The sequence below is a fragment of the Microtus oregoni genome, unplaced genomic scaffold, assembly GCF_018167655.1.
Source record: "Microtus oregoni isolate MIOR12 unplaced genomic scaffold, Mior012 000022F_ref0000154, whole genome shotgun sequence".
NCBI classification, from domain to species: Eukaryota; Metazoa; Chordata; class Mammalia; order Rodentia; family Cricetidae; genus Microtus; species Microtus oregoni.
This window is the reverse complement of record NW_024543081.1, coordinates 17,953,495-17,975,975: the sequence shown is the minus strand read 5'-3', so window position 1 is coordinate 17,975,975 and position 22,481 is coordinate 17,953,495. Positions and strand designations below refer to the sequence as shown.

The 22,481-nt window shown below is 43.2% G+C and overlaps 1 protein-coding gene across 1 annotated transcript; it reads right to left on the bottom strand.

Moving 5' to 3' along the window:
* Positions 1–201: 201 nt before the first annotated feature.
* Positions 202–3,145, bottom strand: Ly6k (lymphocyte antigen 6 family member K). Its single transcript, XM_041672564.1, has 3 exons — positions 2,922–3,145; positions 2,537–2,619; positions 202–527 (listed from the first exon to the last, which is right to left on the bottom strand). Exons 1-3 carry the CDS (start codon positions 3,143–3,145, stop codon positions 220–222), a joined length of 615 nt encoding a protein of 204 aa, XP_041528498.1. The 3' UTR covers positions 202–219.
* Between the last annotated feature and the right edge of the window lie 19,336 nt (positions 3,146–22,481).

Genomic DNA, 22,481 nt, shown 5'->3' with positions numbered 1-22,481 from the left:
GCACTGACCAGTAACACTGGCAAGACCAGCTACTGGCTCTTATGGAAGGCAAGGAGCTGCTGGGCTGACAGCTATGGAGCCTGGCTTCCCACCTGCCCATCCAGAGATCACAGGACTCAAGTCTGGAGGTTAACAAAGGAAAACAAATTTAATCAGAAGGGTCCATCAGGGTCCAGGGAATTCGTGGCCCACAAGGCATGCTCCAGGTCCATCTGCAGCTTACAGTAGGCTGAGGTCTGTGAGCCCAGGAGCATCCAGGACCATGAAGCCAGGCAGGAACAGCTCAGTGTATCTGTATCTTCTCTCACTGGCTTTCCCGGGCTGCTCCTTGAACTGCGGGATTGGAGGCCCATAGTTGTTACACAAGTCCCATTTGCAGCACCTTGCATATAAGAAGGGCAAGGGCTTTTGGGCTACAAAGGGCTTCGGCTGCGGTGCTCCATCAGAAGAGATAATAGTTTCATCTGGGCGCACTGGACAGAATCTGCTGCACTGCTTTGAAGACATGTAGAAACGTCCATAGAATTCTAATAGGAAAGAAAGGAAAAGATGTGATGAGCTCAAGGTCCTGATACCAGAGTCTCTAGGGGTTATCTGCATCCTTGAGACCCTGTCAGAGATCCTCACTTAAGGAGAGCATCAGTCAGAGGGTTGGAGCACCGCTCGGGAGGAAGAAGTCCAGGCTGTTCCAGGGTGGACTGTGTGGGGCTCCACGTGCTATGGGATTTGTGCTTCTATTTGGAAACACAGGATCCTTGAGCCTCAACTTTTTAAAAACACAGAATTGACTCAAGCGACTGAAACAGAAAAGCATATCAGAAGGAGCTCTGGCCATCCTGACTGAGATCCAGCTGAGAGGCTAGTCTTTGAACGTCATCTTGAATTGCACAAGAGAGTTTTCTTCATATTAAGGAATAAAGTTCCAATTAGCTGAATCCAGTCCTGCCTACTGCTCCCCCATCCTACAAACTTCCAAGACACAGAGAGACACACAGGGATGTGTGTGTGGTAGTGGTGATGGGGACAGAATTTGAATGCTCATGCTCTGAAAACCCTTATGTAGGTAGAATGGGATGGGTTCCCTGGATCCACTTTGGGAAGGAAAGCCTTCTAGTATCCAGAATTTTTGTAGTGAATCATGGGGTTGGGGGTAGGGGACTGAGTCAGTCTGCAAACACAAAAGCAATGGCCACTTCTCCAAGGGGATGAAGGTGTAACTGACCCTCATCAAACCTACCTAGATGCTGGTCTCAGTAAGGCATTTGTCATCATTAGAGTTCCATTTCTTTAAAGAGAAATAGCTACAGACAAATCTCTGCTCTTCTTCCGGCTCTCTAGTGCCCATGGCTGACTCCGTTGTTCCTGCCTGGCTCGTGCTTCCCCACACTTAGGCCGGCACCTGCTGCTCGTGACTTTCTCTTCTCAGCATTTTGTCTGCTTGGTTTTGTGTGTGTGTGTGTGTTATCGTTGTTACTGTTGTTTTTGTTTTTTAAAGGTACTTTAGATTGACAGGTTCTACTTCTAACAGCATTTGTGTCCTGCTCACAGGGTTCCAGGACGAACCCAGAATGAAGCAACACTTACAGATGGCAGCCACCACACAGAACTGTTCTTGAGGTTCACATTGCTTTGGATTTGTGCAGTTAAAGCTGTTCTCTGCCTCACAGGAGTGACAGGTGATTCTGTCTGAAGTGAGGGATTGGAGAAGAGAAAATGGGACATTGTTCCTCCTGCAGTACCAAACCCGTCATCCTATTCCAAGTGGCGGCCAAGTCCAGTGAGCTCCCACTCTCCCCATGCCCACAGTCTGTGCATGCCACCCAAGTTCTCAGCCTCCCTGTGGAGGCTCCCCCACCTGTCCACTGGGTATTTCACTTGGTCCTTCACATCCGGGCACACTGCATGAACCCACGTTCTCAAGCAGACACTCTTGAGTGTCCAGAACCCACGTTCTCAAACAGACACTCTTGAGTATCCAGAAATACCAAAGGGCATCCATTTCCATAGCCACCCTTTCTCCTGTCCCACCTCCTTTTTCCAGGTCCCTTCCTAGGTGGGCAATATAAACTCTCCTGCGTCAGGATTGGCGCAGGTCCAGCTAGGGGAAGACAATGGAGTCACCCTCTCCACTAATTCCCCATTCCTCAGGCAGTGCTGAAGCTCCAAGGTTAGGGTGGCCTTGGTTTTCTAAATTACCTTCCAAGAGGGAGGAGTGATGGGAGAGACAGACCAGGAGCCCCAGGGAATGAGTGCACAACTCTTGCCCCTAGGGGAAGTTCCTAATCAGAAGCACAGCCTTGCTGGCCTTCACCAGCATACCCCAACCCCTCCATCTCCAGGAGGCCCACTCCCGCCGGCCCTACCCCCTGACCCTCACCCCTTATCCCACCACCTCACCCCCCACCACACTGTAGCCTTCATGACATTGGGTCTCTCATTCCTGGACTTCAGTGTGATCTATCACAGTGGGCTCCCTCTGGCGTCACTAAGCTTCATCATCTTGGCTCTTCTAGGGGCACAGGGATGTGGCACTTACCTGCTCCTGCAGTCGGCACCCATGACAAGCCTATGGCTATGAGCAAGGCCAGTAGGACCACCATCTCCAGAGGGCGCCTGGTCCTGTAGAGGAGAGGAGTGAGTGGCTAGCTCTGGTCCCTGATGTCCTCGGTCTGCCTGTCCCAGAAGCCTCCAGTCTCCAGGTCTGGAATCTGCTCCCACCTCCCCACCCTCCGGATCCCTGCTGCCCTCTCCCCAGTGTTCTGCCGCCCCACCCCCACCGCCCCATGTGCTCACACCTCGGAGAAACTTCCTCACACTGTTTGCCCCACAGAGTCTCTGCTCTGGACCACTTGCTGACCTGAGAGATGAGCCGTTAATTCGCCAACAGCCCCAACCACACTCCCTTCCTCAGCAGTCCGTACCTCAGTGTGTCCATGAGTCTTGGCTTCTGACTGGAGAAGTCTGAGAAGCAGCTGGTCTGGGGCCCCGCTCTCCTCACACTGCCCCCTACAGGTGCCGCTGGTGTTCCTTCTGGAACATTCCAGCTCCTGCCCTTCCTGCCAGTGAGGTTCAACCAGAGGGGGCGACTCAGGGTCTGCGTGACACCCGGCAAATGGCGCCCTCTGCCTGACCCCACTGCAATCATTCTTCATGCAGTAGGACCCTGCTCCCCTGAGAGCTGGGCCCCAGACAGCCCCACCCTGACCTTCCTATGCCACCTGGGGCAGATGTGGTGCCAGAGTCTGTGTTCAGATTCGTTCCATGAGTGAATACAAGCGCATACACTGCAGGAGGGACTGGGTTAAGGAACACAGCACCTTCCCCTGGCACAAGAAGCGCTACTGCCGATTTGACAGCCAGATGTCCCTTAGAGAATTCCAGCCAAACTCATTCCCGTTTCTCTTGCTCCCTTTTCACTTTGCTTTCTCCCCACAAGCCTGTGATAATATTTCTTTTTTTTTTTCACAGCTGCATGTATCCTGTATCGGAAATTTAACACGGCGTGTCCTTTAAAATAACAGTAATGTTGGGGACAGTATTCTAAATGTTATATGCAGTACTGAAGTATCTCGAACGCCACTCTCAGTGTATGAAAAATATGCACAAGGGCAGCATTGCTAGCAATGAGGTACCAAGTCAGAGGGTTAGTTGCATTTGCAGCTGAGACCAGTTTTCTCCAGTTGTCGCATTGAACAGTGGGTGACTTTGTCAGTCTATTATCATAAACGACTACCCGAGTCAATGATCTCTATTTTTTTTAAGCAAATAGCATTCTTACCCATCCCTTAGATTCACTCTCTCACGATTTGAATAGAGCCTGGTGTAATTTTTATTCTCCATTTTGAATGAGCTATGCTGAACAAGTATCTTTTTTTTCTAGTGGATATTAGCAATATCTATTTTCAATCTATCTATATTTTTCTATATCCATCCATCCATCCGTGTGTGTATGTGGTTTATTTTCCTATTGATTTCTTTATGAAGAGATTATTTTGTTGTGGTTAATAATAGAAATTCACTTCTTCTTTTACCATTGACTCCAATATTTTAAACCTGGATATGTGTTTATTTGAATGCATGTGTCCCAGGCTTCTTGGACAACTCTAGCAAATGGTGGAAAATGAGGGTATGAACAAGAGAGAGTTATGTCTCACAGCTGTGGAGGCTGACACGTCCCAAGATCAAGGTGCCAAGAGTCTCTATGTCTGCTGAGTGCTTGTTGCTTTTAGCTGGCTCTGCCTATGGTTGCATGGTAAAAGGGAGGAAGGGTTGAACTCACATCCAACAGCCCTTTTATAAGGACAGCTATCTAATCATGGTCTACCCATGCAGTTGGTGCAGCGTCAATGGTGCTGCAGTATGCAGCTGCAGCCTTGGTTATGCTTTGGGAATTGCCCTGCCTTTCCCCAAGGTTCTTAAGGATTCTGGGACAGCCTGCACATGCCGGATGCTCTGCTGTAGTAGTTGTGTACACAGTGGACTACATTACAGTAACGACTTCATACGACATCCTGGTCCAGGGCCTAGAAGCAAGCCAGGAAGTAGCTCCCACATGTGTGGTGTTCTGTGAGGGCTGTGTGGATGTGTTTGTGTTGCTGCCCCTCTGGGCTACAGCTCTTCATCTCCTCTTTTGGCGGCAGTGATCCTAAGAGCATGAGGACCTTCACTCTTCTACGATTGACAACTTGAGCCTAACAGTGACTTTTCCATGAGGCATGTTTGAGCGTGCCTGAACTGAATTTATGTATGTGCACCAAGTGCATGGCTGGAGCCCAAGAAGGCTAGAAAAGGATGTCAGATCCCATGTCACTGTGGTTACAAACTGCTTTGATCTGTCACGTGGGAGCTGGGAACAGAAGCTGCATCCTCCTGAAGAGGAGCCAGTGTTCTTCCCTGCTAAGCCCTCTCTTCAGTGAAGCATGTATACTTTGCAGCACAATGTCTGCTTTCTGCTGAGACCCACATGACAGCAGGGCTCCCAGCAGCAGCTCTGAGGCTGCTCATCCTTGTGCTTGGAAGCTCTGCAAGCCCTTAGAACCTAGTCATGGCTGTCACACAGGCTTGAGCGTGTTTGATTTATGGTGTATTGTCTAAGGGTATACAATTATCACAGATTCTGAGGCAGCCTGTGGCTTCTTGCTGGTGAGAAGTTCCATGCATGTGTAGGCATGTATGCACATGTGTGTATACATGTCAACGCCAGAGGACAACCTTGAGTGTTCTTCCTTAGGGATCATCATCTTGTTTTTGATTTCTTGATACAGTCACGCTTTGCCCTATGGTTCACCTCTTGAGCTATTCCGGCTGGCTACTGAGCCCAAGGAATCCTCCTGTCCCTGCCTCGCCATGTTTGCTACCACACATGGCGTTTTCGTGTGACTTCTGTGGATAGAACTGAGGTCCTTGTGCTTTCAGGGCAAGCAGTTTGTCAACACAGCCATCTCTAGCCCCATGAGAACCTTCTATACAAAACACCTACAGGATCCCTGGTACCATTCACATGGAGAAGTATCCCTGTCAGCTCTGCATCTACAGCGTTATAGAAGGTTCCTAGGATGATCTTGGCTCAATGTTTCCAACATTCTATGTGGCTCTTTTTCTGGATCAAATCACAGAATAGTCTGGTGCCAGCAAAATGAAGAGCACATCTCCTCTAATATGACGCTGATCCCCAGGACAACATCCCTGGTGTTGGTTAATAAAGTAGGACTTTTTCTTATTATGACAGTATTTTACCTCCAGGAGATTTTCCCTCCAAGCAAGCTTGGTCACTCAGATATTTAACTTCTTCTATCCCTAGTAATAATTCATCAACACCCAAACCATTGGAGATAGTCTCCCTGGACTTCAAGGCTTGCTCTGAAGGTGCCCTTTCCAGATATAGCTTAGTAATCTAAGCAAGACATGGCATGTGCCTTAAATTCTCCCTGAAGCAGGCTCCAGGTACAGGTAACTACATGATGACTTGACTTGACCAAGAACTACATACTTGCTAGAAGGATTCTTTAGTCTAGGAAGGGCTTAGACACCCTAGACTCTAGGACCTAGAGCATTCGGGCGGGGCCCGAAAACCCGGTCCAGTCCATTGTATTGTGAAACATTTCTGCGCCATATGAATACTCAGGCACACATCTAATTCTGATGGCCATGCACAGCAATAAGTGACTCAACCCACAGACAGCAAATACAAGGGCTGGTAGGGAGAAGGAGAGGGACTCAGTGGGGAAAGATCCTGCAGTTGAGCATGAGTGCCTGAGTTCATATCCCTAGAAGTCACATAAAGCTGGATGTGGTAGTTCATATCTACAATCCCAGAATTCCATGGCTCAGCAGCAGACACTGCCTCAAACAAGGTGGAAGGTGAGGAGCTACTGCATCCTAGGATATTGCTTGAGAAACTCGGGCCTCAGATAGAATCGATTTCCACTCTGATGTGTATCTTCCTGGGAGTAACATGAGCGAGTGAGTCAGTTGTGCCCACATCTTATCTGTAGACTCTGGCTAAGCCAGCTCGAGTCTCTTCTGGTACTGGATCTGTGTGGCTGCACGTGCACTGTGGCTGGGTTCTGTCTCCAGGGAAGTAGTCAGAGTGGCACAGTGAAGGCTGGGACGCATGTGACCCACTGTGCCCTTCTAGCCAAACACACATTTCTGTATTCTATCCACAGATGTCAAAGCCACACCTTCTCATAACCTGCCTCTTACCAACCTGTCTGTGATGAAGCAAGACAAGGCTCTGTATGTGTGCGTATCTGTGTGTCTGTGTGTGTATGTGTATCATTGAGGGTGATGCCACCCTGGGCTGGTGATTCTGGGTTCTATGAAAAAGTAAACTGAGCATGGTATAAGGAGAAAAGCAGTAAGCAGCACCCTTCTGGGTTTTTTGTTTGTTTGTTTTTTTGTTTTGTTTTGTTTTTTTGAGACAGGGTTTCGCTGTAGCTTTGGAGCCTGTCCCGGAACTAGCTCTGTAGACCAGGCTGGTCTCGAACTCCCAGAGATCCGCCTGCCTCTGCCTCCCAAGTGCTGGGATTAAAGGCATGCGCCACCATCGCCCGGCAAGCAGCAACCTTCTATGTCTCTGCATTAGCTCCTGCCCTCAGGTTCCTGCCCTGCTTTAATTCCTGTTCTGATTTTCTTCAGTGATGAACTACAGGGTGGAAGTCAAAGAAATCCTTTCCTGCCATAGTTACTGTGGTCATGGTATTCCATCACAGCAATAGCAATCCTAACTAAGGCAGTACGCCATCAAAAACAAATGGTTTCTGGAGATGTGGCTCAGTGAATAGCACCTCTTGCAGCATAAGCATGAGGACCAGAGTTCTATCCCCAACTTCCTTGTAAGAAGCCAGGCGAGGCCGGGCGGTGGTGGTGCATGCCTTTAATCCCAGCACTCGGGAGGCAGAGGCAGGCAGATCTCTGGGAGTTCGAGGCCAGCCTGGTCTACAAAAGCTAGTTCTGGGATAGGCACCAAAAAAGCTACAGAGAAACCCTGTCTCGAAAAACCAAAAAAAAAAAAAAAGAAGAAGAAGAAGCCAGGCATAGGGGTGGAGGTGTGCATCTGTAACCCCAGCACCGGGGAGTGGAAATAGGAAAGTCCCTGGAGCTCACCAGTCAGCCAGTCTAGACAAATTAATGAAATCCAGGTTCAGTGAGAGACCCTGTCTCAAAAATAAGACGGCAAGGGATGGAGAACTAGGCCAGGCTGATCCCTGACCTCCCTGGTTTATCTCCTTTAGAATCACGTGCTAGGCCCGGCGGTGGTGGCGCACGTCTTTAATCCCAGCACTCGGGAGGCAGAGGCAGGCAGATCTCTGTGAGTTCGAGACCAGCCTGGTCTACAAGAGCTAGTTCCAGGACAGGCTCCAAAACCACAGAGAAACCCTGTCTCGAAAAACCAAAAAAAAAAAAGAATCACGTGCTAGACAAGCCTCTGGGTGTGTTTGTGAGGGAGTTCTCTATTGGGTTGATTGGCAGATAAAAACTCATTGTAATTGTCTGTGACGGCAGCCTATGGGCTGGAGACCTGAGCCGAATAGAAAGAAGAGATGATTGGAGAACCAGCACCCATGTCTCTGATTCTAACAACAGATGCAATATAACCAGCAGCAGCCTGAAGCTCTTTCCTGCTGTGGAATAGGCCTCTTGTACATTGTAAATATTTGTCACTTGAATTGCTTTAATAAAATGCTGATTGGACAGTAGCCAGGCAGGAAGTATAGGCAGGACAATCTAACTAAGGGTGCAGTCAGGAATCGCCAGCAAATGTAGAGAGCAGGAGATGAGTGTTTCATGGTAATAAATGTACTGACATATGGCAGAGCATAAATAAGGAATGTGGGCTAAGTTAATATGTAAGAGCTAGTTATTAATAAGCCTGAACTATTGGCCAAGCATTTAAAATTTATATTAAGCCTCCAAGTCAATTATTTGGGAAGTGCTTCCCGGTATTTGGGAACAGGCCTGCAGGAGAGAAATCTTCAGCTACACTTGGAGTTGTGCTTCCTCCCATGATGAACTGCAGCCTTGAACTGTGAACTGAAGCAAACCTCCTTCCTCAAGTTTCTCCCTCTGGCATTTTGTCACAGCAAGGAGAAAGGTAACAAGTGCTCCTGCCATGCGTGCAGGAGTGTGAGCACACACATACATACACATGCATGCACACACACACATGCAGGTGAACACACATACATACCTGCAGGCACACACACACATGCTTGCACGCACACACACTTTTCAAACACCATAGGAATAGTGTTGGAACATGAGAGTACAAAGACTTCCAAGGTACTTTCCCAAACTGGAGTGATGCAGAGGGTGGATCCTCTATGAAGAGGTGCAGCAGAAACACCCCTGCTGAGAAGAAGGGCTGCCTTTGACTTAGACTAAGTCATCCAGGACAGAAGAATGTGATTTCCTTTGAGTATAGATTTAGTTAAGATCCTCTCATTCTTGATAATAGAGACTCCCTCCCCCAGTCATCAGCCTGTTGCCTTCCAAGGCTGTGGTGAAGACTGCTGGAAAATACACCCGAGTCCCCTAGCCTTGCCCTCCCTCCTATTAAGTGGGAACTACTGGAGCTCTAAGCAATTGCCCAGAGCTATTTTACTCAAGTTTATTTCTGCCCACCTGTCTTCAGGTTTTGTGTTTAAGCATTGCTCTTCTGTCTCTCTCTGGTTTCTGTTGAGTCTAAAACTACAAAAGACAGAATAAGTATTTTGAGATACAAATTCCTGGGCACTCTTCATTAGAAAGCTGACTTGTGAATTCAGTTGTATAGTGACACATTTTAGAAATTAATACAAGCTGTACATCTATTGATAAGTGATTCTCATGACTCTAATTAAATGCTAGTTTTAGGGTTCGAGAGATGGCTCAGTGGTTAAAAGTACTCGCTGCTCTTCCAAAAGTCCTAAGTTCAATTCCTAGCACCCATATGGTAGCTCACAGCTGTTTAATACCCTCTTCTGTCATGCAGATATACATGCAGACAAAACATCCATATACATAAATTGCATAAGTAACTAAATCTTTAAAAAAAAAGAAATAAAAAACTGCTAGTGTTTTTTACAAATGCAGCTTTTTAACCTTGGATTAGTATGGATAGTTCTTGGCTCAACTCGTGCTGAGTCTTTCCAAGAAATGGATATTGTGGACTTATAAGAAGCAGAGAGTGTGTGTGCACGTATGAACGGATGAATATGTATTCTGAGTTCCAACCTAGGGTCCTCTGGAAGAGAAGCTAGTGCCCTTAACACCTGAGTCATCTCTCCAGACCCCTTGTGTACATGGACATGTATGTCCGCATTCATGTATATAGGTGGGGGTGTGGGTGTGTGGGTGCAGGTTCACATGTGCCGTGTGTGTATGTAAGCCAAAAGACAACCTCAGTTGGTGACCCTCTGGAGCCATCCAACATATGTGTTTGTGTGTGTGCTCACTCGAAAAGGGGAGGGGTGCATGTGTACCACAGTGCTCATAAGGTCAGAGGGCACCTTCAGACACTCACTTTCCACATTGTTTAAACCAGGGTCTCTGTGTTGTGTGCTTCTCTATGTTAGCTGACCCTCAAGTATCTGAAGAGTTTCCTGTCCCCACCTCCTCCTATCTCACAAGAGGAGCCCTGAAATTATAGGCACACCCTACTGTGTCCAGCTTTATATGAGTTCGAGTGATTTGAACTCAGGTCCTCCAATTGCTTGCAAGGCGATTGCTTTACCTACAGAGTTATCTACCAGTCTGGAAAAGGCTGTACTTGCCTTAACATAAAGGAATTTCTACCGTATGAACCGCACTGAGACTCCCTAGAATCTTGTGTGTGTGGACAGACTCTAAAGCCTATGGACCATGTACAAATACTGCGAATTTGGGGGCAAGAGAGATGGCTCAAAGTACCGGCTATAAGTGGGAGGACTTGGGTTCAGTTCCCAGGACCCACATATTAAATCACCAACTCCAGGGGATCCGATGCCCTGTTCTGACCTCTTTGGGCACTGCACACATGTGGTACACAGACATGAATAAATCATAAAATTTTTGCCCTGGCAGTGCTGAAGCATGCATGGTCAGCCCATAATAGGCGGTTCTGTTAAACTTGTCCATATTGAGTTTCATGGTCTAAGTTAATGCGGACAACCGACCAGGTCTCTTCCTCAAGAGGGCACCAGATCTCGTGAGCCACCATGTGGTTGCTGGGAATTGAGCTCAGGACCTTTGGAAGAGCAGGTAGTACTCTTAACCACTGAGCCGTCTCTCCAGACATTTATGCAGGAAAAAACACTCATAAACTAGAAGTAAAATAAACAAACCTTTAAAAGAAAAAATAATATGATCTTGTTTACAGTTTTGTCTAGGACTTTGCCTGTGCATTTAGAACAGTCACATGCACATAGACTGAAAATATTATCAAGGAAACAGTAATGAGAAACTTGGGTCCTTCCAAGAGGCAGTCTAGATATTCCTCAGTGAGCTCCCACACCACTTTTTTTTTTTAAAAAAAATCTTATCCTTATGATTTTGAGGGATTTTTGTTGTTGTTGTTGTTGTTTTCCAGATGCTTCAGATACAACTGACTCAGACTCGGTTAGGAAGCTTGGTGGCTTCAGAATTCACCATGCTGCCGCCTTGCTGTTCAGTTCAGGGCTCCTGGCACAGGCATAAGCATCATCTCCCTTTTCCTGTGTTTTGTGAGAGACTGGTGCCTGGGAGTTAAGCCTCAAGTTTTTACTGAGGTGGACAGATGAAGGGCCCTGACCCTGGACACTGAGCTGAGTCTGGCTTGTATAGAGATTGTTGCCGGTAGTCAACCTGCTGGGCAGAGTCCCAACCAAGGCCTCTAGGGGGTGGCATTAGGCTTCCATGGCTCCAGTTCTACCAGGCAATGAGGCAGAGCATATGTATGTCTCCCCCATGAGAAGGCTGAGTCCCTTCTGAGGGCTGAGAATGATTGACAGCTGGGTTCCTATAAAGGGACAGGCCTCTGAGGTATAGTAGGAAAAAGGATGCCTAGATTGCATTAGGATATCAAAGACACACCATGCTGTAAATTAGCTTGACTTCTGAGAAGAAATTGTCACAGTAATTTACCTGTTAGAGAATAGCTGGGCATCCTGGTCAACCATGACACTGCAAACAGTCGGTTTTAGGGGAATAAAAGTTCCCAAGGTCAGCCTTTCTGACCTCCCTGAGCATGTGTGTCCCCTCACAGAATGGGAAAAGATCTTCACTAACCTCACATCAGACAGAGGTCTGATCTCCAAAATATACAAAGAACTCAAGAAATTGGTCACCAAAAGAACACATAATCCAATAAAAAATGGAGTACAGACCTAAACAGAGAACTTTCAACAGAGGAATCTAAAATGGCTAAAAGACAAGGAAATGTTCAACATTCTTAGCCATCAGAGGAATGCAAATCAAAACAACTCTGAGACTCTATCTAACACCTGTAAGAATGGGTAAGTTCAAAAACACCTACGACAACTTATGCTGGAGAGGTTGTGGGGAAAAGGGAACACTTCTGCATTGCTGGTGGAAATGCAAGCTGGTACAGCCCCTTTGGATATCAGTGTAGCTCTCTGAGGATACCTTATTTTCAAACCTGCCTTTCAGCTTCTAGCACGGCAGCATGTAGAACACAGGCTCTCTAGGTCTGCCAGCCTGCCCTCCCAAGCTCTGGCAGGCTTAGCTGCACCAATTTCTAGCTATCTTTTTTTTTAATTTTAACTTGTAATCATAAAATTAAGAGAATTCATAAATCCTCTCCTTTGTTCTATTGACTGACTCTGCTGCGGACTGTGTGGTTCAATTTGTTCTCTAAACTTACTCTGCTTGCCTTTTACCCACAGGTGGGTTAGACTCAGGTGCTACTGTGCACGCATGGCACCTCGATTTCAGCAGTACCTAGGTGATTCCTTCACTTTTCCTACCTTTTTAGCAAGCGATTAAGTTGTATCTCTGAGACTATCATGCTTACAGACTCTAAATATCCCTGCCATTGTTTCTGCTCAACTCTCTCTTTAGCTACCAACATATATAACTGAATAATTTTTCCTTATCCCATATATATAACTTATTTACGAATTTTACTCCTCATTTAAATTTTGTCTCTCTTCTCTACATTTTTATAAATTCTGATCTCTATTTCTGAGTGCTCAATACTCACGTATCCACCAATTTTTTTTCTCACAGGTTCCTCACGTCTGGTAACTTCTTCCTTGTTTTTTAGGGTTTGCGGATCAGCGTCCCATCGGGGCACCATTATGTCGGGGTACAGTGCTAGCCCAGATGATCAATTATTTCTCTGGACCAGACCCCGACATAAAGTATCTCTCTGGTCTGGCGTGGAGGCATGGGAATAAAGACATAACTCACATGGCTTTATCAGGAGGGAGATTCTCAGTGGTCCCTCATGAAATCCTGAGTTCACATCCTGAAGAATTCCTCTATAGTTTTGTATTGGGTTTGGAACTGTCTTATTTAGACAAAAGGGAGAGGTGAAGGGGAACCTCTGTCAGCCAGAAACCTCTAAGAGGTTGCCCCAGGTTGGGAAGTAACCTTTTGGGTACCCAGAGAAAACAACAGACCCACCCATCTCTCTCTCTCTCTCTCTCTCTCTCTCTCTCTCTCTCTCTCTCTCTCTCTCATTCATGCACTACACAGCTGAGGTTGGACTTCTTGTTCCTGTTTCATAAGTTTAAGTTTGCCCCTTATAATAATAAAAATATAATTGGAATATTTTAAAGTTAGCCTGGGATTCTTTGATCCATGTCCTCAACCTCCAACATTAATCTTGCCTATTTTGAAATAATAATTATACCTTAAGAAAGGATTTAAAGAGTCAAAAAAAAAAGGATTTTGAGATTAGTGGCAATACGATAGTCCCTTAAATTTTGTTTTTCTTCTGTCCAAAATCAGGTGGCTTTTTTTACGTGAGGCAGAGATTTTGGATTTTACTGTGACAAACATGCTTGAGTTTAGAGAAGGGGAGAGTCACACCCCATAGACAGCTTTAATTTTTAATTGGACTGGGAAAACAAAAAGTCCCCTTGCATTATGTGTCTGTATAAAACAGCAGAAACAAACATTTGGTAAGATTTATGAAACCTGATCCTGTTGGGAATGTGACATTCTAGTAGGCCAATTGACTACTTTTCTTAGGTCATTTTTCTAGATAATTTGTCCTTTTTCTTCACATGTCTTATTTGTCCAATGATCTTCAGATTCCTTAGCTGGATGACTTTATGGTGTGGTATGTGGAGCAGAGATATGCTGATTCTGATGTTGCTGATGATAATCCAAAAAAGTCAGAAAGAGACCTATTGGGCTTATGTTCCTGATCCACTGATCTTACATCCTGCGGTTTGAGAAGGAAAAGAAATTGTGGTCATGTTCAATGATACATTACTTTTAGATCAACCTGCCACGCATGAGTTCCCCATTGCTCTAAATGTTTCTTATACTGGGTATGGTAAAGAAATTCCTATGTTTTGTAAAGAATATTTCTTTGGACGCATGTTCTGGAGTGTTTCCAAAGCTAATGGGGGACATGATAAACAATGTGCATACTATACCAAGTTATTGCTTGTTGAGGTAATTGGGTAAATGATACTTCACTCATTCCCTCAACGATTTCCTGCACACATGAAAGATCTGGGAGAGTCTCACAGAATCTTGTTATGGAGATGAGGTGCTGGCATTGTTCTGTGAAATTCCAACATCACAGGGACTTCACAGTACATTCTAGACTGGTCTAGAAATCAAGATGATTATAGTGACTCTTACTCTGTGTCTGCAACAAAATCTTAGACCCAAGGATTGTCAGCCGGAATTTCATACTCTAGTATGAGATTTTCACAGGCTTATGTTTAAAAATTTGCTGCAACTACGGAAATAATGGAAGGACAACACAGTTCCTCAAAATCTGTTTGCCCCCAAAAGAAACTTTTTAGCTTGTGTAAAAATATCTGACATTCTTTTTGAAGGAGAGGTAAAAATTTCCATAAATGGTTTTGTGTTTAATGAATCATGTCCTAATTACATTTGACTAATTGTATTTCTCAACTGGATGATCATACCCGTGTATTCTAAAACAACGTTATCCGTAATGTTGACATTGTATGTAGATGATCCATGGTTTGATCACAAAGGGTTACAAGTGATTAAAAATATCAAGAAAAAGCTTTACGTAGAAAAACCATGTTGATAAATTAGTTACAGCAGGAATTTCAGCTCCTGTTGTTAGGCTTACTACTACTGCAGTTGCCTCAATGACTTTATGTCAATTTATTCAGTCCACAAGGCATGTTAATCAATTCTCTAAAAAAATCTATCTAACTTTGGATATACAAGAAGTTATAGATGTAAAAATTGAACATAAATTAAATGCCCTATATAATGTGGTATGATTTTGGGGAAATGAGCTCCAGATCCTACAAACCAGAGTATAACTAAAAATGTCATGCTAATTATAAATGGGTTTGTATTACATCTTCTGTTTTTAGTTAAAGTTCTATTGGATAGAAAAGAGTTAAAACACATCTTAAAGGGATCTGGTATGATGTTAATGTCCTTAGATTTGACTAAATTACATCAAGAGATTATGGAAATGAAGAGGGCTAAATTAAATTGTAATGCTACAAAAGCAGCTAAAGATATTTTAAAACAATTTTAAAAGATTGTTCCATCATGGTCAGCATCTACGTTATTTCTTAATAGTATTGCAGTTATTTGAACATGTGTTCTATTGGGCATAATTTGTTTACCTGTAGTTTTCACGATGGTTTTAAACCTACTGTGGAAAGTGGGCTCGGCTCTTCACGGAGTAAATTCTGCACACTCCCCTTATGATACCAGAGGCTGGGAGCCAGAGCTGGGTAAGTTTTCTTTGCCTCCTTTCAATCAAAGACAGACCATGAATCATGGGCTTCATGCTCCCATGGCGGATAAGACTGTAAAACAAAACAACCTAAAACAGACACAGTCATCTGAGAGACTCTGCAGAGTCTTAAAATGGAGGGGGAGGGGCACAAGTGACTCAGTTTCCATCTGGAGTCTACTCTGATTTACAAGTTATTTGAGTTCGGGCTTGCTTGTTTCAGTCTCCTCAAGAGCTGTGAGAACGTTCTGATTAGCCCAAGGGAAAGAACACACTGAAGGCACATCCAGAAAAAGTATAAAACTGCTTGCTGCTAGCAGGACTCACCATGACAGATAGAGAGCCTGCATGCTTCTTTCTCCCAAGGACAGTGCAGTGAGGTGGTTAAGGGACTCTATTGCTCTTTGTTCTGCATTCTGCCTTTGAACGCTATGAAATCAGGTCTGAAATAAGCCCAGGGCTGTGTAGTATTGACCAACAGACCTTCCAAATCTATCCTGTATTTCTGTCTCTGTTCCTTTTATGTGACATTTCTCACTTCTAGCACCTCCCTCCAGGTACCGCCACTGACTCATTGGAGCAGGTTCTGACATTCATTCTCCTGAAAGACAAAACAAAGCCTTTCTCCAACCCTAATTTTGGGAAGATTTCCTTTTTGGTAAGTTATATCTGATCAAATAAAAAAGAATTTTTACCATGCTGTTTGATGAACTATCATCTCTTCTGTTGTGAGGAGGACACGTGCTAGTTTCCTGGCCATCTAGCAGCTCAGACCCAAAATAATCACACAGAAACTATATCATTTAAAACACTGCTTGGCCCATTAGCTCTAGCTTTTTATTGGCTAACACTTCTATATTAATTTAACCCATTTCTAGTAATCTGTGTATCGCCACATGACTGTGGTTTACTGGGTAAAGTTCTGGCATCTGTCTCTGGCAACAGCTCCATGGCTTCTCCTACACTCTGCCTTCTTCCTCCCACCATTTGGATTAGCTCTCCCTGCCCACCTAAGATCAGCAGGCCAAGGCAGTTTCTTTACTTACCAATAGTATTCATAGCATACAGAGGGGAATCCCACAACACATATCCTGGTTTCCATTCTGAGGTCAGCACATCTTTAAAGTTTACAGACTGATTTAACTTCATAGTTTTTCTATTATCCAATGTCCTCAGCAGCTGTTGTTCATTTACCATTAGCATTTTGAAAACTCAAAGTAGATAAGGATTATGCAATCTATTTCTGGGGATTTTTATTAACTTTTTCTCTTTATTTAGCATATCCTTTTAAGTTCAATTTGATCTTTCTATAATTGTTGCCCTATAGGATTGTGTGGTATAACTGTAATATGCCTTAATATTGCAATAAGCAAAAAAAAACCTGTTCCACTTTACTAGAGATATATGCTGGAGCATTGTCAGTCTTAACTTGTACAGGTATACACATGATGGTCATACCTTGTTGTAATAAGAGCGGCGGGGCTGTGTCCCCAGCACCCCGGCCTCCTGGCTATCTTATACCCCAAAATAATTACACGGACACTGTATTCTTTTAAAACACTGCTTGGCCCATTATATCTAGCCTCTTCTCGGCTAACTCTCGCACCTGGACTAGCCCATTTCCAATCATGTGTGTAGCACCCCAAGGTGCACTTACCGGGAAGATTCTAGCCTACGTCCATCCTGGGTCGGAGCTGAATCGTGTCTGCCCGGGAGAGGGGAGCATGGCGTCTCTGCTCCAGAGAGCAGAGCTGTTGAGTCTGAGCTCACTTCCTCTTCCTTCCAGCATTCTGTTCTGTTTACTTCTCTCACCTATCTTTTAACCTATGAGGCCAAGCAGTTTCTTTATTACTTAACCAATGACCTTCCTCCCTCATTTCCCCTTTTTCTGTTTAAACAAAAAGGAAAGGCTTTAACTTTAACATAGCAAAATTACATATAACAAAACAGTTATCAAGTAAAAATTACAATATTTACATCTATTTTATCTTTATCATAACTAAGGAAAACAACTATAACTATCTATCTATTCTTCAACACCATCAGAGACTCCAGGAGAATATAATATTACCTAAGTAAATAAGAAGTAAGCAACTTACAAACTCTAGAAATGACAGAGACATCTCGCTGCCTGGACAGTCACCCAAAGTTTCTCTGTACCGTTGGGGCATCCATCTTCGGCCTCCAGGCCCATAGTATCCAGAGACATTTCCATGAAGCAGGAAATTTCAAAGTCAGTTCAGTCACTATCTGTGGTGTCCTGCAGAATGTCTCGCAGACTCCTTCATGAATCAGGAACTCCGAAAGATCATCTCACCTTTAGGCAAGTTCAGTAGTCCTCTCCTTGCAGGTTCTCTGTGTCCAGTTTATGCAATAGTCCAGGCAAGAGCAGTTTCTTGCCCAAATGGCTATGAAACTCCATAAGGATTCTCTTCGATGTCCATCTTCCTCTTGAAGTAGATTGGTGCTGCCAGGAGCAGAGTGTCTCATTGTCATGAAAAGCCCTAAGTTATTAAAACATTTAATAGCATATTCCATAGTCTTTGAAAGATATGAAGAATGCCGATCTAACTGAAATATATATCTATATATCTAGAAAATCTAACTAACATGACTACAAACTTTACTATTATTAATGATTATCCATTAACAACCTATATACATTACATTTTTAAGTGAACTACACAATCACAATACCTTAATAAAGATCAGAAATACAGATACATATAACAAAATTGACCTTAAATCTCTATCAATAAAGCAAAATCTATACTAATGCAAATTATTCATACCTATATCATATCCCCCTTTAAATGTAAAAGAACATTTATAAACAATTTTTGGGAATATGGGCGCAGTTATTTCTCTCCAAACTGCTTCCTGCTGAATGGGGGCATCGTTAATTAGGTCTTTCATGGTATAACCTGTATGCTAGTTTCATCTCAGTTGGCAGTTGAGCAAAGCAATTTTCTGAAGGTGTTCACAGCAACCCTTCAGGAGGGCGTGGTCCATCATACCATATTGGAATAGAAGAAATCCACAGACTCTCACTCACAAAATAAGAAACTCCTTTCCAAAGCATCATGTCCTTAGATCCAAATTTCAAAGTCAAGGCATTTTCAAAATATCTATGTTGGATTAGTTCAGCAGCATTTATAAACAAATATCTTTTAGCAGCTGTTGCTCCTTCCTCAGCATTCAGACAATTCAAACAGAACATAATAGCATACAGTATCAAGATTCTCTGTGTATTTTCCATCTTTGTGCGCTTTATTTTAACCTCTTTTTTGTTTATTTTTATTTTTTGCTTTTTGAGACAGGTTCTCTGTATCTTTGACCTGGAATAACTCTGTAGACCAGGCTGTCCTTGAATTCTCAGAGATCCACCTGTCTCTGCCTCCCAGGCATTGGGATTAAAGGTGTACACTACTACACCTTGAACTCACAGAGATCTGTTTGTCCCTGCCTTCTAGGCACTGGGATTAAAGGCGTGTGCTACCACACCTTGAAGTCACAGAGGTCAATCTCCCTCTGCCTCCCAAGTGTTGGGATTAAAGGTGTGTACTACCACACATAACAACTCTCTTCCTTTTTTTTTTGTTTTTTACTTTAAGAACTTCAACTTTTAGTCTGCATATATTTTTAACACGCTGTAAATCATTAAAAAAATTTTTTTGAATCTCTCTTTACTGTATCTCTCTCTCTTTTTCTGACCACATGAGCCTTTAAATTACTGAGCAATATGGGTAGGATTAAAGCCGTGGCTTTGGTGGCTAGATCCAGCCCATTCCTTAGCTTTCTGCCATTCCAACCTTGTGGCTGAGGTACCGGCCAGAGCCGCATTCAGTGCCACAAGTCTACAGTGTTTCAAGGTCCTTGCCTTGTTTGTTGCATCAAACAAGCTGCAACAGACAACACTCAAGTCCTCTCTCAGTAGCTGGCCCTCCTGCCTCAAACAGTCAGAGTTTGCCCTGGCAGGATGGTCCAGAAAGCTGGCATTTTAAAACAACACAGGTTTTTTCCTGCTACTGCTGAAAACAAACAAGCATTCAGTCGGCTTTTATCAACACCATTTAAATGTTTCGTGGCAGGACCTCTTAAGAGCTGCAGGGTTTTGCAGCTGAAGCTGAGTCAGGAAGCCTCTCTTAGATGAGAGTGCTTGCTTGCTTCTAGCAAGCAGAGCAGACCTGAGAAATCGCTGCTACCAAGAAAACATGCTTTACTCTTTCCCAAGCTTTCTCAGGCTTTCAGTGGATTCAGTTGTCCACATGTCTGGACGTGCTGGATACTATGGGCCTGAAGGCTGAAGACTGATGCCCCAACGGTACAGAGGAACTTTGGGTGACTGTACAGGCAGCGAGATGTCTCTGTCATTTCTAGAGTTTTGAAAATTGCTTACTTTTTGTTTGTATTCTTCTGGAATCTTTGATGGAGTTGAAGAATAGATAGATAGTTATAGTTCTAGTTTTCCGTTGTTATGATAAAAGATAAAATAGATATAAATATTGTAACTAATTCTTGCTTGATAACTGTTTTGTTATATGTAATTTTGCTATGTTAAAGCCTTCCTTTTTTTGTTTAAACAAAAAAAGGGGAAGTGATGTGGGAGTGCCATATATCAATCTGTTGATTTCATTGGTTAAGCAATAAAGAAACTGCTTGGCCCTGATAGGTTAAAACATAGGTGGGAGGAGTAAACAGAACAGAATGCTGGGAGGAAGAGGAAGTAAACTCAGAGAGGCCAGGCTCCCCTCTCCCTGGCAGACGCATAGCTCTGCTCTCCGAGGCAAACACATGAAGCTCAGACCCAGGATGGACGTAGGCTAGAATCTTTCCCGGTAAGACTGATGCTACATAGATTATTAGAAATGGGTTGAGAGGCTGAAACTAATGGGCCAGGTAGTGTTTAAAAGAATACAGTTTGTGTGTTGTTATTTCGGAGCATAAGCTAGCCAGGCGGCCGGGGTGCCGAGGATGCAGCCCCGCCACTCCTATTACTACAATACTTTCTAGCAAATGTGTGATTACACACATTTTCAAACTCAACACAGTTGCCAATTGAAAACTTGAGTAAGTATCGATGGTGTGGTGTACATATTTTTATTTTCCAAATTCTACAAAATGAAACCTATCTATCTGCCAGAGTTCATTCCTTTGAGTGTTCTTCCTGCAGGTAATGGTGTTTAGTTGCATAAAGAACAAGTAGGACATTTCCTTATAATTTCTTTGACTTGTTGTCAAGAGATGGAAAAATCTTTTCTCAAACCTTTGCTATTGACAGATGTTTTGATGAAATTCTGAGGCCTCCATCATATTTATTATCAATAGTTGATCAATTTTTTCATTACTTTGTGCTAGAGGGTCTGGCCAATCTGTATGGGATCAGATGTATATTTTATATATATGGGATGATTCCTATTCTTGCTTATTTCTTGTAACTGAATAAATAATAGTTAATTCTGTATCATCTGATATAAATTCAGTAGTTTCAATATGCAAAACAACACTTTCTGCATATTGTAAATCAGTAACTATGTTAAGAGCTTCCATAAAACCCATTTGTGCCATGAGAATAGCATATAATTCTGGATTTTGGACAGAATCATAATGGTTTTGAGCCACTTTACTTAAGTTTTCTGATTTGCAACCTGCTTTCTTGATTCATATGCATCTGTCTAGAATGCAGGGCCTCCAGATATTGTGTTTCACATATAATATGAGAAGGATCCTGTTAGTTCTCTTTATAACCTGAATTTTCTTGCTTTTGTGATATTTGTTGTTAATCCATCCAAAAAAAATTACTGCAAACTTTTTGCCAAGGTTCACTTTCTGCACATAATTTGTCAATTTCATCATTAGTAAAAGATACTATAATTTCTGCTTGGCCTATTCCTACTAATTAATGAAGTCTCAATTTTCCTTTTAGAATCAACTCAGAGACATTTTCACATAAGTTTTAATCTTTTTTACTCTGTTTATGTGGTAAAACGATCCATTCTAAGATAATATCTTCCCTCTGCACTAATATTCCTGTAGGATAATGCATAGATGGTATAATAACCAGTGTATAATCCACCTCTGGATCCAGATTTCTCTTCCTGTAGTTTGTCTTCCAGCAAAGCCAATTCTTTTTCAGCTTCAGCTGAAAATTCTCATAGGCTATTCAAGTCCTTGTCCCCATTCAAGGTTTTGAACAAATGACTCAGTTCATCATTTTTTACCCCAATAATGAACCATAGATTGTAAATGTTTCCTAGCAATTTTTGAAATTCATTACAATCAGTCTCTCCTAATTTACACCTTTAAGGATTTAATATTTTGAACCTACTTTATATCCTAAGTAATTAACAGAATTTCCTCTCTCTACATTTTTTTTCAGGAGCAATTTGTAATCTCCAACAAGGCAAACTTTTCTTCAAACATTCTTTCTACAGTAACCATTGCAGTCTGAAGACCTGTAGAGACAAACAGAATATGATATGGTTGGGCAGAGAGAGGCATCCAAGATGTGAGGAAACAAGAGCTCGGTCTCTTTCAAGTCTGAGGATTTTGCAGAGATAAGATCTCTAGTAGCTGATTGCTTTGCTTCTCTGATCTTTCAGTTATCACCCCTATTTATCTGACTCTGGGTTTTTATTATGAATGCCAATTAGAACTCATGCTGTAGTGAGGAACTCAAGTTATTATTTTTACAATTTCATAAACTTCTCATAAAATGATGTTAAAATGGGTAATATTACTGGAAAAAGAATTGGAAAGAATTATCAAGGAAAGTACAGGCTATACAGGTTGTCCAGCAGCAGGACAAGGCAGAAATTGGCTATACAAATTTGGAGTAGGGGTCACTGCCACTGCTCTGCTTTTTTTTTAAAAAAATATTTATTTATTTAAAACGTATACAATGTTCTGTCTGTGTGTATGCCTTCAGGCCAGAAGAGGGCACCAGACCTCATTACAGATGGTTGTGAGCCACCATGTGGTTGCTGGGAATTGAACTCAAGATCCTTGGAAGAACAGGCAATGCTCTTAACCTCTGAGCCCTCTCTCCAGCCCCACTGCTCTGCTTTTTAATGGTTAGCTAATAAGTCTGTATGGGTGAAGCAGTGCC

What these genes read in the sequence shown, in the direction of transcription:
- Ly6k (XM_041672564.1), bottom strand. Translation starts at nt 3,145, where the DNA reads ATGATTGCAGTGGGGTCAGGCAGAGGGCGCCATTTGCCGGGTGTCACG. An exon ending in AGACTCATGGACACACTGAG is followed by an intron (nt 2,620 to 2,921) that starts GTACGGACTGCT and finishes TCTCCTCTACAG; the next exon opens with GACCAGGCGCCCTCTGGAGA. An exon ending in GGTGCCGACTGCAGGAGCAG is followed by an intron (nt 528 to 2,536) that starts GTAAGTGCCACA and finishes CTTTCCTATTAG; the next exon opens with AATTCTATGGACGTTTCTAC.